This window comes from Nelumbo lutea, chromosome 3 (assembly GCF_056320005.1).
Source record: "Nelumbo lutea isolate HS-2025 chromosome 3, American lotus-T2T, whole genome shotgun sequence".
NCBI classification, from domain to species: Eukaryota; Viridiplantae; Streptophyta; class Magnoliopsida; order Proteales; family Nelumbonaceae; genus Nelumbo; species Nelumbo lutea.
The window spans coordinates 111,577,843-111,593,471 of record NC_142686.1 but is presented as its reverse complement, the minus strand read 5'-3'; the positions used below and the strand labels follow the sequence as shown (position 1 = coordinate 111,593,471).

At 30.1% G+C, this 15,629-nt stretch overlaps 1 protein-coding gene across 1 annotated transcript in view; it reads right to left on the bottom strand.

Moving 5' to 3' along the window:
- Positions 1-5,016, bottom strand: part of LOC148867657 (uncharacterized) — a 61,614-nt gene extending 56,598 nt beyond the window's left edge. The window contains exon 1 of the mRNA XM_088978381.1: positions 4,429-5,016. Within this exon, the coding sequence (XP_088834507.1) occupies positions 4,429-4,632 (204 nt within the window). The 5' untranslated portion in view covers positions 4,633-5,016. The remainder of the gene's footprint in view (positions 1-4,428) is intronic.
- Positions 5,017-15,629: the final 10,613 nt, after the last annotated feature.

Below are 15,629 nucleotides of genomic sequence, written 5' to 3'. Positions count from 1 at the left end.
AGGTAATAACTAGCAAGTTGATCAAACATCTTCTACATTTGTTCCTAGGATAGAGATAACGAGTGTTCCCTATGATGAATATGAGAGTTTTCTCCAGGCTACATCCCAGAAAAACACAACTATTCTTGTTCACTCAGGTATGGCTTGTTTGACATCCAAACCCTCTCCTTGGATTATCGATTCTAGAGCCTCCGATCATATGACTGGGACTCCAAGTGCGTTCTCTTCCCTTTCTCAATCCTCCACCTCACACAATGTTACTTTAGCCATTTGTAGTGTTGGTAACGTTGATGTTGCATCTTTATCCTTATCATTTGTTTTATATGTGCCTAAATTTCCTTTTTAATATTATGTCTGCTAGTAAATTAACCAAATCCCTCAATTGTTCCATCACCTTTTACCCATCTTCTTGTGTTTTTTAGGATCTCAAGACAGGAAAAAAGATTGGTGGAGGGCATGAAACGGGTGGATTGTATTATCTTGATGGTGGTAGCCCTACAGTAGCACTTTAGTCTTCCCTTACTCCTTTCCAATGACACTGTAAGTTTGGTCATCCGTCTCTCAAAGCTCTCAAACTACTTGTTCCATCATTGAGTCGCCTATCATCACTATAGTGTGAGTCATGTCAGTATGGGAAACGCCATCGGTTTCCCTTAGTCCTAGAGTCAATCATCATGTATTAAGTCCTTTTGCTTTAGTCCATTTAGATGTTTGGGGTCTGAATAGAATTGTGTCCTACAACGGTTACAAGTATTTTGTACTTTTTTTATGACTATTCAAGGATGATAAGGATTTATCTTATGAAAGAAAGAAGTGAGTTATTCTCTATTTTTTAAAAGTTCCATGTTGAAATTTGCACTCAGTTTGGCATTCCAATAAAAATTCTTCGTTTTAATAATGGCAAAGAGTACTTTCTTACTTTGTTTCAGCAATATTTGGAGCATCATGATATTATTCATCAAACTTCTTGTACATACACTCACTATACATTATATGTTACACATTATATACTACATAATATATATTACATATTATATACCAAAGCTCAGTGAATTCGGTTAACCGAATTTCTAATTCTAAAAACCAAAACAAAAAACTGAATTATTCAAAAACCGAATTAACCAAAACTCGAAAAAACCGAATCCGAAATTTCCAGTTCGGTTATTCGGTTTTAACCAAATTATGCTCACCCCTACCTCGAACCTTTGGTTGTGTATGTTTTGTTTAGAATCTAGGTCCTAGATTGGGCAAGTTGGATGCTCGTGCTACAAAGTATATCTTTCTTGGCTATTCTAGGACCCAAAAGGGTTACAAGTGCTAAAATCCTCTTAATCAACGATCATTTGTTTGTTCTGATGTTACCTTTTTTTGAGTCAGTTCCCTTTTTAGTGCTGATTTTTTGCCCTCTTCTCTAGCGGTTCCTCTTCTAGTTCCAGTTGATAATGCCATCCCTATTGTTCCAATTGTGATTAAGCCTTCACCTCCTCCAGTGCAGACACATATTGAGAGGCCACCAATCAAAAAAAAGTGTATACTAATAGACAAACACTGGTTCCTCCTCTTATAGTTCCTTCTCCATCGACAAATCCTACTCCAGGTGTTCCTACCCCGGTATTGCCTCTTGCTTATGACCTTGACCTTCCCATTGCTTTCTATAAAGGCAAATGTAGTTGTACTCTTCATTCAATATCCAATTATGTTTCTATTTCTATCATTTCTACTTCCCATTGCAAGTTTGTTTCTCTTTTGTCTTCCATATCTATTCCTAAGGATGTTTACGAAGCTCTTACCTCACCAAGGTGGCATCAAGCAATGGAAGAAGAACTCTCCTCTCTTGCACACAATAACACGTGGGAACTTACTACTCTTCCCCTTAGTAAACATGTTTTAGGTTGTAAGTGTGTATATACTATCAAATACCTACTAGATGGCACAGTGGAAAGATCGAAAACCTGATTAGTGGCTATAGGTGATTCACAGTTGTATGGGGTGGACTATATGGAAACCTTCTCTCCAATTGCTATAATTAGTTCAGTACATGTTCTCATATCTTTAGCAGCTATATATGATTGGCCATTGATTTAGCTTGACATTAAAAATGCCTTTTTACATGGTGACTTGGCTGAAGAAGTTTATATTGAGCAACTTCTTGGGTTTGTTGCTCGGGGGGAGGATGGTAAGGTATGTAGGCTTAAGAAGGCAATTTATGGGCTGAAACAGTCTCCTTGAGCTTGGTTTGACAGATTCAATGAAGTTATAAAAGAATTTGGTATGAGACAGCGTCAGGTTGATCACTCAGTATTTAGCCATAATTCTGAGGCTAGAAAGATTTTTTTGGTTGTATATGTAGATGATACCGTTATAGCAGGCAGTGACAGGTTAGAGGCCTTTCTACAAGATCACTTTCAAACATAGGACCTTGGCAAGTTGAAGTACTTCTTGGGCATAGAAGTTGCAAGATCAAAGCATGGTGTAAATTTGTGCCAAAGGAAGTGTGTTCTTGATCTATTGGAAGAGATAGGGTCGTTAGGTGCTAAATTAGTTGAAACTCCCATGGAACCAGATGTTAAATTGAGCATTGATGCAGGTGATGTGTTTGATGGCCCTGGAAGGTATAGACGTATGGTTGAAAAGTTAAACTACTTGACTATTACTCGACCAGATATCTCTTTTGCAGTTAGTATGGTCAACCAGTTTATGTAGAACACACAAGTCCCTCATTAGGATGCAGTTCTCATAATTGTGTGATACTTAAAGGGAGCACCAGTTTGTGGGTTGTTGTACAAGTCAGGGGGGAAACTTGAAATAATAGGTTGCACCGGCACAAATTGGGCTGGTTCAATATCTAATAGAAGGTCATCTACAGGATATTGAAATCTTGGAGGAATCTAATAACGTGGAAAAGTAAGCAATTTTGAAGCTGAATATAGGGCTATCGCACACACAACGTGTGAGTTGGTGTGGTTGAAAAACCTCCTACAAGAGATTGGGCTCTCAGTAAATAGTCCTATGAAATTGTATTGTGATAATCAAGTTGTCATCCACATTTCATCTAATCTAGTCTTTCATGAGAGGATGAAGCACATAGAAGTTGACTACCATTTTGTAAGGTTGTGTTTGGCTTGAAGAAAAAAGTAGGTAAAGGAAGGTTCTTAGTGGAGTGATAAGCATAGAGCACGTGAGTTCAGGAAACCAGTGGGCAGATTTGTTTACAAAAGGATTGAGTTGTGGAAAAGTGGATTACATGCATAACAAGGTGGGACTATATGACATATACTCTCCAGCTTGAGGGGAGTGTTAGAGTCGACTAAATAGGGGCAGTTTGGTCTTTTATCTTCTCATTAAGTTATGCTTTATCAGTTTTGTCTTGCTTTAAGTAGGGGCAAATTAGTCATTGTAATATTATCACATCTATATAAGCTTGGGTCAGCTAGGGGAGAGAGTATTCTCTCCAGTCCAGACCGTGGATCTCTCATTCTCTTCTTATTCTTTTTTTTTTTTCTCTCTTCTTTCAACCTACAACTGAAACACAAGGGCTGAAGTATTCAAACAGGATCAAAGTATAGGATCCACTAAAACAGCATAGTGCTGCACTATAACTCCAAAGTAGTAAGTTTAGAAAAATAATTTATTCAAGGTCCAAAATCAATCATTTATTGAAGAAGTGAAACATAGATATCAGCAAAAATAGGTTACTAAATCTTCTAATCCCACAGGGGAAGATAACAGTCAACTTCAACAGGACAAAGTTTTTGTCTAGGTACTCAATATAATAATCTCCATGCTCTATGGCATAAGTCACCGTTTGGGGTCTGAACATGATAGACATTAATTTCTTAGCCTTTGATTACGGCTTAGTCTTTTTTTTTTCATAATAATTCTTTCATATCTGTTCTTTTTCTTTTTTGTAGAAAAGTTCTTGTGATAGAATTGTAAACAATACTAACTTTTCCTTTTGTATAAATAATAGAACGACTAAATTTTAGATTGTTGAATGAGTTGGGGAAAAAAAAGAGGTTCCCCATAGGCCTTCAGTTATAGCAACCATGATTGGTTGTTTCTGCGGAAACATTTGGAGAAGGTTACTTAGATTCCTATGATGACTACCCTTCATTAGTTAGTAAAGCTTTTCTTGGCCCTTACCTTTGCCATCATTGTTATTTGTGCATGGAAAACACTATTTCAATTGTATCACAAACTTAGATTCGATTAATTCTGTTGAATGGGATTATACATTCTACGGTTTCTATCAGCGAAACATCGATGAAGACACACCCTTAAATGCTCCCCTGTATCGTTAATCAGATTTCGTAATGTTCAAACAATAGCTAATTCAAGCAGCAGATATAATCACACAAGCTTAACAAACTCTTCGCACCCAAAACCAAAATGAACTTAAGTCGTTGGGGAGAAATTTGAGACATGTACCGCAACAGTGAGACCTCGAAAAACATCGAGAGAGACAAGCCGTTGGGTTGGATCGGTAGAACTAGGTTTCGCTCCACCTTGTTCGTTTGACGATGACAAAGGGATGATCTCGCCATCTTCTGAAATTTCTCTGTATGGAATAGCAGGGAGAGAAGACTGTGGAAGAGGAGTTCGTCCTTCTTCAACCACAACGGCTGAGTGCATTTCTGTTTTGATGTTCGATCGGAGGATGGACTAGGAAATCAACTGTAACAACCACGCTGAAACTTGTCATTGCGTAAGTAGTTTTGGTTGGCAGTTGACTCCATTCCATTGTTCGGAGATTCCCCGTATCTGTCTCTTTCCACTTTTTACCCTTATCCCCTTGAGCATGGCGTATGGTGAAAGAGGCAGGCACCCACCTCTCCTAATCTTTAAACTGGTCCATAAAGAGAAGAAATGCTTTTTTCACGGTTGATAATAGAGCCACGAAGTCATCAAATGGAGGCTATCGAGCCCCAATGGCCAAATACCACATTGCCACCTCTGCCACAAAAGACTTTCGGAGATGCTCGTATTAGGTTCCCGTTTGGGAGGGTAGGAATGCAAACGGGCGGGATCAGATTCAAATCGGTATATATCTATATCATAGTCGATCACTTCGTAGTTTTAATGTTGATTTTAATAAAATTACAATCATTTTAACATGTGTTTTAAAATAAAATAGGGTATTTGAACGAAAGATAAAATAAAATAGGCTATATATATCTTCTTATAAAACAACATAAATAATATAAAAAATTAAATTATAAAATATATATATATTCCTGAAGTGGTTGTGAATTCTTATTGGATCATAACCTAGTCCGTTTGGACCCCTTGTGAGGGTTGTTAAACTGGTTCAGCTGATTTTAGATGCTCTGAATAAATTATTGAAGCAAACACACTACAAAATGCTGACAACCGATTTCAACTCTCTGGATTTTCATCAAATATAACTTAAAGCTGTCTATATATGGCCCACCTCGGATGGCCAGAAGCCATCACACTTCATCCCTCCCAAACTGGCACTAGGTGTTTAAATATTAGGGTTGTTCACAGTGCAGTTTAGAAAAGTCAAAAGCCATCGTGTTTCACTAAAATAACTATTTTTTGTTGGGTAATTTTTTAAAGTACTCCTAAGCTTTAAGAAATTGATTAATTCACCCTTATTATTTAAAAATTAATTTGAAGTACCTTTAAATTTTTTAATAATTGAAAAAACTATTTTATCCTTCAATCTTCTTTAAATTTTCAAAATAAAATAACTATTACTCTATTTTTACTTTTTCGACATCCATCGTCATCATCTTCTTATCAACGGCGGGCAGGTGCAATGTGTTTGGAACCTCCGCTTTCAATCTTTGTGGGCATCTCCCGCTAGAATTTCGACTCTCAGAGTCTCTCAAAACCCTCACTGATCCAAAATAGAGATAACACGCCCTATTGTTATCAGTGGAGAAGCAGGACAAATCATCATTGAGGAATTGCTGTTGCCGGGCTTCAAAATCCTGCAACACGTTGAAATCCTCGGCTGAAATTCTTCTTCCCAAAAATCATTGTAAAAGGTGGTATAGGATATTTTAGGAATTTTTAAAAAATATATCAGTTACATGATAAAAGTTATTGATATGGGAGATTTTATACAATTGTCAAAAAATTTAAGGATACTATATAAGTAATAAAGATAGAAATACTCAATTAACTAAACCATAAGGATAGTTGAAGAAATTTGCTCCTTTTTGTTCTATTTAATTTTATAAATAATTGAAAATAAGAATATATATTTTTATAAAAAAAAATGTTGATAGATCTATCTATTTTTTACCAATAGTCCTTTTTATTACCATTTAAGTCCTACAAACACAAGGAAAAATAAATTATTTCATCAATCATCATCACAATGAAGCCTTATCCCAACTAAATTTATTTATGAAGAAACAATTGCGATGTGGAATAAATTATTTTATATTTTTAACTTCTCAATTATTAGGAAAATCCAAAGATCTACTTGTTCAAGCATACCCATGCATCTCCAGCACCTAAACATGTCAATCCGGCAAGCAAAACTTAATAGATCGAATAAAAAATGCAAAAAAATACATTCCTTTCTTGTTTGATAGGGATCTAGCACCCAACCCCACTTTCATTAAAAAGAATAGTATATCCAAGTTGTTTCGCTGTAAGATTTAAAGCCTAATCCTAATGGGTGAGCTTCAATGGTTGTTCAAGGGGCTGTGAAACCAATGGTAATGCCCCATATATTTGATTATTTGCGTGGAGTTTTATTATTGATTCCATAGCCTGTTAAAACAGCTATTGCCTTTAGAATTGTTTATGGGGTCTGGATTTAGGCCTACCTTTACACTGTTGGACTCAATTTTTGGGTCATGCCCATTCAAATTTTGACAAAAACCAAGCTTGAGCCCAGCCCCATGTATAGGTCTAATTGTGTTCAACTAATTATACTATATATAAAAGTGTGAATGCAGTGTGAACTCTTTTTGGACTAAAGTTGTCCTTTATTTTTTTGTTTGAGAAAGGGTATAAAAGTTATTTTATTATAGTTTTACTGTTAGTTTTAATGGCTACTATAATGGTCATATTTGTGTATTTAATCCATTTTTAATTGTAAGGGTTGCAAATGTAACTTCAATTATTACTTTACACCTCATTTAATCCCCTTTCATTAAGTCTTATACTTATAGTATTGAATCTCATTTTCTCTTATTAAATCCTATATTTTTAAGTTATTGTTCACTAATAAATACTATTAATTAGATTTATGTTAATATTTTTAATAATATAAACCCATATATTTTAAAACTGACTCAAAAACAAAACAATTCTTTATCCAATTGTTGGCTAAGCAATTCAACCATCTGAATCAATTTTATCAACCTATGAAATCATAGTTAGGTAATAAAATTTTTAAAAAAGAAAAATAAATAGAAAAATTTAAAAAACTGTAGGAAAAATATGTGCAATAAACAATAATTGTTTTTATTGATAATTAAAATGAAATACTTAATTTAGAACTAACCAAAAATGAAATTTAAAAATTAATAATAAATATTTCAACTTTTTGGTTAGATGTGTTAACCTTTAATGCCATAAACAAATAATAAAAATTAATAAACTATAAAAATACAAAAATGAAAAAAAAAACATAAATTTGCAAAAAAAGGCATTTAGGCTCATGGATAATATCACGTACTTATCATATTAAATAAAAAAGTAAGTATGACATATCAAAATTATTTTTACACACAAAAATACAAAAAAAATATAGAAAAAATTGAACACATCTATAATTCTATATTTACACTACTATTAAAAATATGAATAAGATTGCGGAAATTTATTTTGTCTAAATTAAGGTTTTGAAAACCGACCCAGAAACAACTATTTGGCTTCTGATTTATGGGTCAATGGTTTAACCATCTAGTTTGAGTGGGTCAAACCGATAAGATATAAAATATAATGTAACTTTTTATCTTGACTGTTAGATTAGGATTATGTTAAAATCCACCGTATATATATACATTGTTATAACAGGGGGAATGTGAGACATTGAGAATGAGGCGGCTAGTTAAAGCTGAGAAGTGAGGGAAAAAAAAAAAGAAAGAGATGAAGAAGAAGATAATGAAGTGAAGCCGGAAGTGGTTGTCAAGATGTTCACCGGTTGTTATTGCAAAACCGTTTTTCCCTAATGAGAAAAAGAAAAAGGAACTGCTGCCAACAACTATCTCCATGTTCATTATCACTACCACTACAACACTATTTTCCCTCTTCTTACATATCTATCATCTCTCTAAATATCTCTCAAATCCTAGATCATTTGCTTAACTTCTCTAATTCTCTAAATATAAGATTGATGTTTAATCTCCCATCTCTTGCATCGATTTTTTCATTGGAACTACAATTTTTTTTTGCTGCTACAACTTAAAAAGAATCATATCAATAAGAAAACCCAAAATCAAAATGGAAAAACTAAAAACCCTAACTAATTTTGGCCATTGGGAATAATTGAAAAAGATTATAACATATGAAAGTTTATTTTTTCAATTTTACTTTCTAATTTCTATTTTAAAATAAATAAAAAATTTTGGAATTAGTTTGAAAGCAACTCGATAACTGTTAATTGGGTTGAACATTTTAACGGTTATATTGTCCAAGTCAACAGTTCATTGACCATTTCAACATTTTTTTTTTTTTGTAAAATAGCAATTCATGGCCAAAATGGAACCACTGATCTAACCAGTTCTCAGACCAAATGGTTCGACCACTCGATCTAGTCCAGTTTTTAAAATACTGATTAAAATACTAAAATTTGAATTTAGTACCTATTTAGCTGTAAGATTTAAATTGTAAATTGAACTACTACGTACATTTCACCTCATTCAATTCCCTCTTTAAATTTTATATTTTTTTGATAAATAAACAAAACAAGAAAAATATGCCAAGAAGATAAAATACTATAAAAAGAAGAGTCTAACCAAGCATAATAGCCTATCACATATTTGGATGAGGTGCTTATGTAATCATATTTGGGTTTTGTAAATTGCATCTAATTAATAATAAAAACAAAAAAATATATATAAAAATAAATAATAAATAATAAATAAAATTTATATAAAAAATTGGATATATTATTATTATAGTTATCATAATCTAGAATTGCCACGTGCACATTTACTATCCTTTATAAATGAACCAAGCGATTTTAAGGTAAGGGGATGGTTGAAGAATCCAACCATTGAAACTATTTCTCTCTCTTTTTTTTTTCCTTTAACATAATACCGAAACCATTTGTATTTTCAAAGAATATGATTGCCAATTTTGCTATTTATATCATGGGCATACGACACCATAAGGGCAAGGAACAATACAATGTAGTAGAAGTATAAGCTGTTGTAACAATAATAGAGTGCATACATGATAAATCCATGTCAGCATTATATATATTAAAATTGGACGGTCCATGTCAAAATGTCCTTTGAGAGAAGTTATTTGTCTATTTTCTCCATTTTTTGAATTTTTTATTTTCTTTTGCCTTAAAAATATAAAACGGTAATCATTGTTTATCTTGGTTAGATTAATAAAGTTGCACACTATTAAAGAGATACCTTTGGGTTTTCCAATGCCTCTTATTTTAATGCATATTATTATTACATTTAAAAAAGACATTTAAGAGAGAGACCTTTGGATTTTCCAAGGCCTCTTATTTTAATGCATGTTATTATTATATTTAAAAGAAAGAGAGAAATAATAATAATAATATAAATAGGTTGAGGTTAAACAATCAAAACATTATTAATTTAAAAATACACTAAACTTTCACAAAAAATAAATATTAACAAAACTTAGTAAATATTAAAAATGTGTTTCAATTCCACTTAAAAACCAAACTTAATAAACGCTAATAAAAATAAGAAATTTAAATATAAAAATATTAATTGATAGTTTTAATAATATTATTAGATAACTTATGAGTTGAGACCTTTATTGTGCATAATGAACTCATTAAAAATGATAAAATTAATGAAAATAAAAAATGCAGAACCCATTTTATTAACAATACTTTATTGCAAAAATTACTAAATAATAACGAAAAAAAACCAACAATTAATTAAAAATAAGAAATTTAAAAATAAAGTATTAGTTGATAGTTTTAATAATATTATTAGATAACTTTTTATTGGTAAATTTGTAAATAATTCATTTTATGAGTTGAGACCTTTATTGTGCATAATGAACTCATTAAAAATGATAAAAATTAATGAAAATTTAAAATGCAAAACCTGATTTATTAACAATGTTTTATTACAAAAATTACTCATATGTAAAAATTACTGAATAATAATGAAAAAATACCAACAATTAATTAAAAATATGGAAAATTCAGAAAAACCTAAACATAATTAAAAATATATTGAAAATTAACAATATTTTATGTTAATAAGGGCATTTACTGAAAGTAATTAAAAAGTACAATTAATAGTATTTTCTTATTAAAAATACCAAAAAAATACCCAAGCTAGAAATTATTGAAAATTAGTTGTATTATTTTATTAACGGTGGTACTTATTTAGTTATTTAATTTATTTTTACTGAAAACAAATGCAAGTTAATTTTGTAGTGACTAATATGCAAAAATAAATGTCAAAAATACTGAAAATTATTGAAAAATACTCATATGCAAAATTACTGAATAATAACGAAAAACACCAAAAATTAATTAAAAATCCAAAAATTATGAAAAACCTAAAGCTTAATTAAAATACTAAAAATAATAAAAAAATAAATTATTTCTATTTTATTGCAAAAATACTGAATAATAATGAAAAAAATAATGTATTCTAATTATTAATAGTAATATAATTAACAATAATTATTTTTAAACTATAGTTAACAGTAATTATAATTTAAGATATAAATAGTAGAAAACTACATTTAATTTCCAAAAAGTTATATTTAATTACCAAAAACAACATTTAGCCAAAAAATTAGCAATATTTTTGAAAATGTTATAATTTCTACAACTTATTGCATTATAAATAAATATAGTAATTTAATAATTATAATATTTCAATAATTAATAATAAAAAGTAACAAATCGTTTATAACTTAACCTAACCCGATTAGATTTATAAATTTACAAGCTTAAGCAACTATTTTCTTTTGAGTTAGACCTAGCTGAGATATGCACCATGCCCACACATTATCAACGATAATCAAATTCAAAGTCTAATTAGGTATCAAACTTTTGGAGTCCAATGATGGCTTTAGCAGATAGGGCCCAAGCTAAACAACCCCTAACAAGCTCAACTTGGAAGTTATATGCATATATGGTAAACATTATTATATAATATTTAAATAAAAATTTTTATATTAATATATATAGAAATGTTGTATATTTTTATACTATACTAAAATTAAATAAAATTTTAATTTATAAAAAATCATAATTTTATAATTAACACGAGACTCTTTATCAACAGAAAATGTGTAAGCCCAAGCCCGACATAGCCCTTATATAAAGTCCAAAGCTCAAGCCCGAGCCTAGCCCTTATGTAACATAAGTACTTTTTTATATATGTAATAGTATAGTGGCAGGCTCGGGCCCAGGCCAGGCTTATTTGAGAAAGCTTGAGCTCAAGCCTACGAGTCTGAAATTTTGTCAAAGCCTAAAAAATAATGGGTTAGGCCGGGCCAGACTGCGGGGCTACCCGACCCATGAATAAGTCTAATTGTATACATAAAAAACCATATGAAATAAAAATTCAAACATCTTTTTCAATTTTTTTTAAATGGACCTCTCACAGCTTGGCTCAATTCGCGGCTTGGCTTGGCCCATGGCACAGTACGGGTCCATGCGGGCTCGGGCCATGAGTCATGCCGAATCAACCCCCCAAATTATCCTAGGGGAGGGAGGCACGACCAACACTTTGTGTGGGCTGCATGCGGGTCATGTCGTACCAACCCATCATGACCCAAATTACACCTCTACTTGAACCCACCCAAACCCGCCTAACACTGAGGAGTGAAATGCCTTGCTCGACATTGAGGAGTGGTTGCCTTGCCCTAAACCCGCTTGACACTGGGGATAGGGCGGGGATGGGGTAGAGTGTCTTGACTATGGGGTAGGGACAAAGATGGGGTGCCCTGCCCTGAACCCACCCCATTGTCATTCCTATGTAATTGTTAATTATTAGTGAAATTAATAAAAATGTTTGCTTTTGTAATTATTTTTATTTATTTAAAATTAGTCAAATTTTCATTTAAAAATAATAAAAATAATAAAAATTATTAAAATTACTACAAATTATTAATAAAACTAAATTTATTAAAAAAAATTGTTCATATTAATTAACAATAATTATTTTTTGTAAATCAACATTAAATAAAAAATACAATTATTAAAATTTTAGATATTAACAATAACTTTGAATACTTTTAGATAATTAACAACAAATTTTGATATTAACTTAATATTAATTAATAGTAAATAAAATTATTAAATCTTTCATATTTTCTCGTGCTTCGCACGAGTCATCGCTAGTAAATTATTAATATTGTAAGGGGATCAACTTAAGAAGCAACATGGATTAATGACCGCGGCAAGACCAACCAAGCTTGGGTCAATTCAAGCTATTAAATATAATTGCTGAATGTTTCAACACAATTAATGAATATTCTATAAATCAAAAAGGCATTTTTGGATAAGAGACAAAGATTGAAAACATTCTAGAAATAAATCCAGCTAATCAAGGAACTAAATATGTGGTTTAAATGACAAAAAGGTATTTATCAAAAAAATGTGACAAAAGGGTAAAACTAAAAATAACAATTAATAAGATAATTCTAAAAGGATATTTAGCCACATGTATTAAATGTGTATAATACTAAGCTTGAAAGGAGTACAAATACAAATATGTACAATGAAAATGTGATTATTTTATATTATTTTGTATGTATTTGTAGTGTACATATTTGTATTTGTACTACTTCCAAACTAGGCCTAAATAACATTCTAGAATATGAGAGTAAAATAGGAAGAACACAAACTTAAAAAACTTCTGAAATGTGCACACAAAACTATAAATAGAATAGGGGTCTTGGAACCATTCTTGCCCCATCACCTTAATATCAATCCATCATCTCTCTCTCTCTCTCTCATCCATATTAACATTTTTCCATATTCCAATTTCAGCCATCAGCCACTTTGTCTCTCTTTTCATCAAAGTTCTAGCTCCGATGAACTACATTAGCATGATCCCTCCCTAGAGGTATGTAGGTTGCCCATTCTTCGGGGTCCAACCACTTTCTTATTTCTCATTTTTTCCTACTTTCACTCCAATCAATTCTTCAACCTTAGAGTACAAACCACTTCATGCCATCAGGCTTATAAATATTAAATATTATTTATACATAATTATTTATTTTTTGATTAAATAAATTATTTGTTGTTATTATATATGATATTATATATATTACATATAATATTAAACTTAACATAAAAGTTGTTTTCTTCAGTTAATCGAACTTCTAAGCATAAGGGTCAAAATCAATAACCAAATTTGAATAATTGAAACCAGACATATCTATACTAATAAAAGTGCCAATGAGGAGGTATTGGCTTCTAGAATTTTTCTTTACTAAAATATCCATCCTCTTGAATTTAGTTCATCTCCATTGAAAGGGCAGAAAATGTAAGTAAAAGAATACCATTAATTACATTCAATTACCTCTTATTAAATCTTACATTTAAGTCATTAAATAAATCACATTCTCTCTCATTGAATCCAACATTTATACTTTTGTTTATCATCATTAAATTCCACTAATAAATCCATACACAATAATTATTAATAGAGTGAAATTTTATATTTTCAAAATAATATAGTAATGAAATCATATTTTTCATGTAGGTGGTGGGTAAGTAGTTCTATCATTTGTGTCACATGGATAATTTCATGATATCATAAATAAATAATACAAACTTAGAAATATAAAAAATGCTTTTGCTTATCATCATTAAATTCTACTAATAAATCCATACACAATAATTATTAATAGAATGGAATTTTATATTTTTAAAATAAACATAGAAATGAAATCATATTTTCCATAGAGGTGGTGGGTAAGTACTTCAACCATTTGGGTCCAATGGATAATTTCATGATGTCATAAATAAATAATATAAATTTAAAAATATAAAAAAATACAAAATAAAAAAAAATAAAATTTAAAAAAATTGGAAATGTTTCTATTATTATATATTTGTCATATTAAAAAATAAGTATGATAAAATAGACATAATTTTATTAATGATGGACATCAAATATACAACTTAAAACTGATGAGAAATGAAACCATCCTATCTAGGGGGTGGGTTAGTGATTCAGCCTTTAGGTCAAGTAGGTTAACCCATGATGTATAATTAAAAATATATATTTTTTAAATAGAATAGTACAAAAAAATGAAACAATTTTGGGCACATCTATAATATTATATACTAATAATATAAACAAAAATAAGTATGATAAGCAATAAATATTTTATTAATGATATAAATGAAAGGTAAAATTTAAAATCAATTTGAAAATGAAACCAATTCCATATCTAGATGGTAAGTAGGTCAATGTTCTAACATTCCGGGTGAAATGGGTCAATTTATGATGTCATAACTAAGTAATGAATATATATATATATATATATATATATATATATATATAAGCTTTATATAAAGCATTTTGATACAACTCTATTGTTATATATTCACCATATTAAATAAAAATAAATGTAAAAATAAGAATTACTTTTATCAATGATAAAAATGGAATACATGATTTAAAATCAACCGAAAAATCAAAATGGTTTTTCCATCCAAGTGGTGGGTTAGTGGTTAAACTATCCATATCAAATGGATCAACACACATGATGTTATTCTTAAATAATAAAATACATAAAATTCTAGAAAATGTAGAAAATTGTCAATAGTTTTGGGTACATTTTATAATATTATATATTCATCATATAAAAAAGTGTGATTAATGAGAATTATTTTCATTAACAATAGAAATGGGATAAAAAAAATAAAGAGCATTAATGTCTAATACATGACCCGACTAAACATGTTAAATGGTTCAATAATTTAATTAGCTAGGTCATCGTATGCAAGTAATTTGGTAGGGATGCAAACAAATCATATCAGATTTGAATCGGGGTATATTCAAATATGATATGATCCAAAGATTCGATCAGATCTCATAAATATTGATTTGAATTTGGATCCGATCAAGATGTCAAAGTTTACAAAAGTACAATATAAATAAATAATAAATAACGTATATATTATATATGAATTATATATATAAATAATTGATTTGACCACAATACTAAAAACTAATGTTCAAACAATATATTGAAATTGCATTTCCTCTTGGTAAATAAGTAATTTTCAGTATCTCATAAATTAAATAATAAAAAATAAAAATATATAAATTTTTATAAATTTTATAAGAATTTTTGAATATATGATCCAATTTGATTTGTTTTTTGTAAAATTTTAGAAGTGATTAAGAAAAAAAAATATAACAGTCTATATAATGAAAAAATATAAGCATTTATTTTTCAACTATTTTATTATATGTATACACATTTCCTTTTATAAAAAA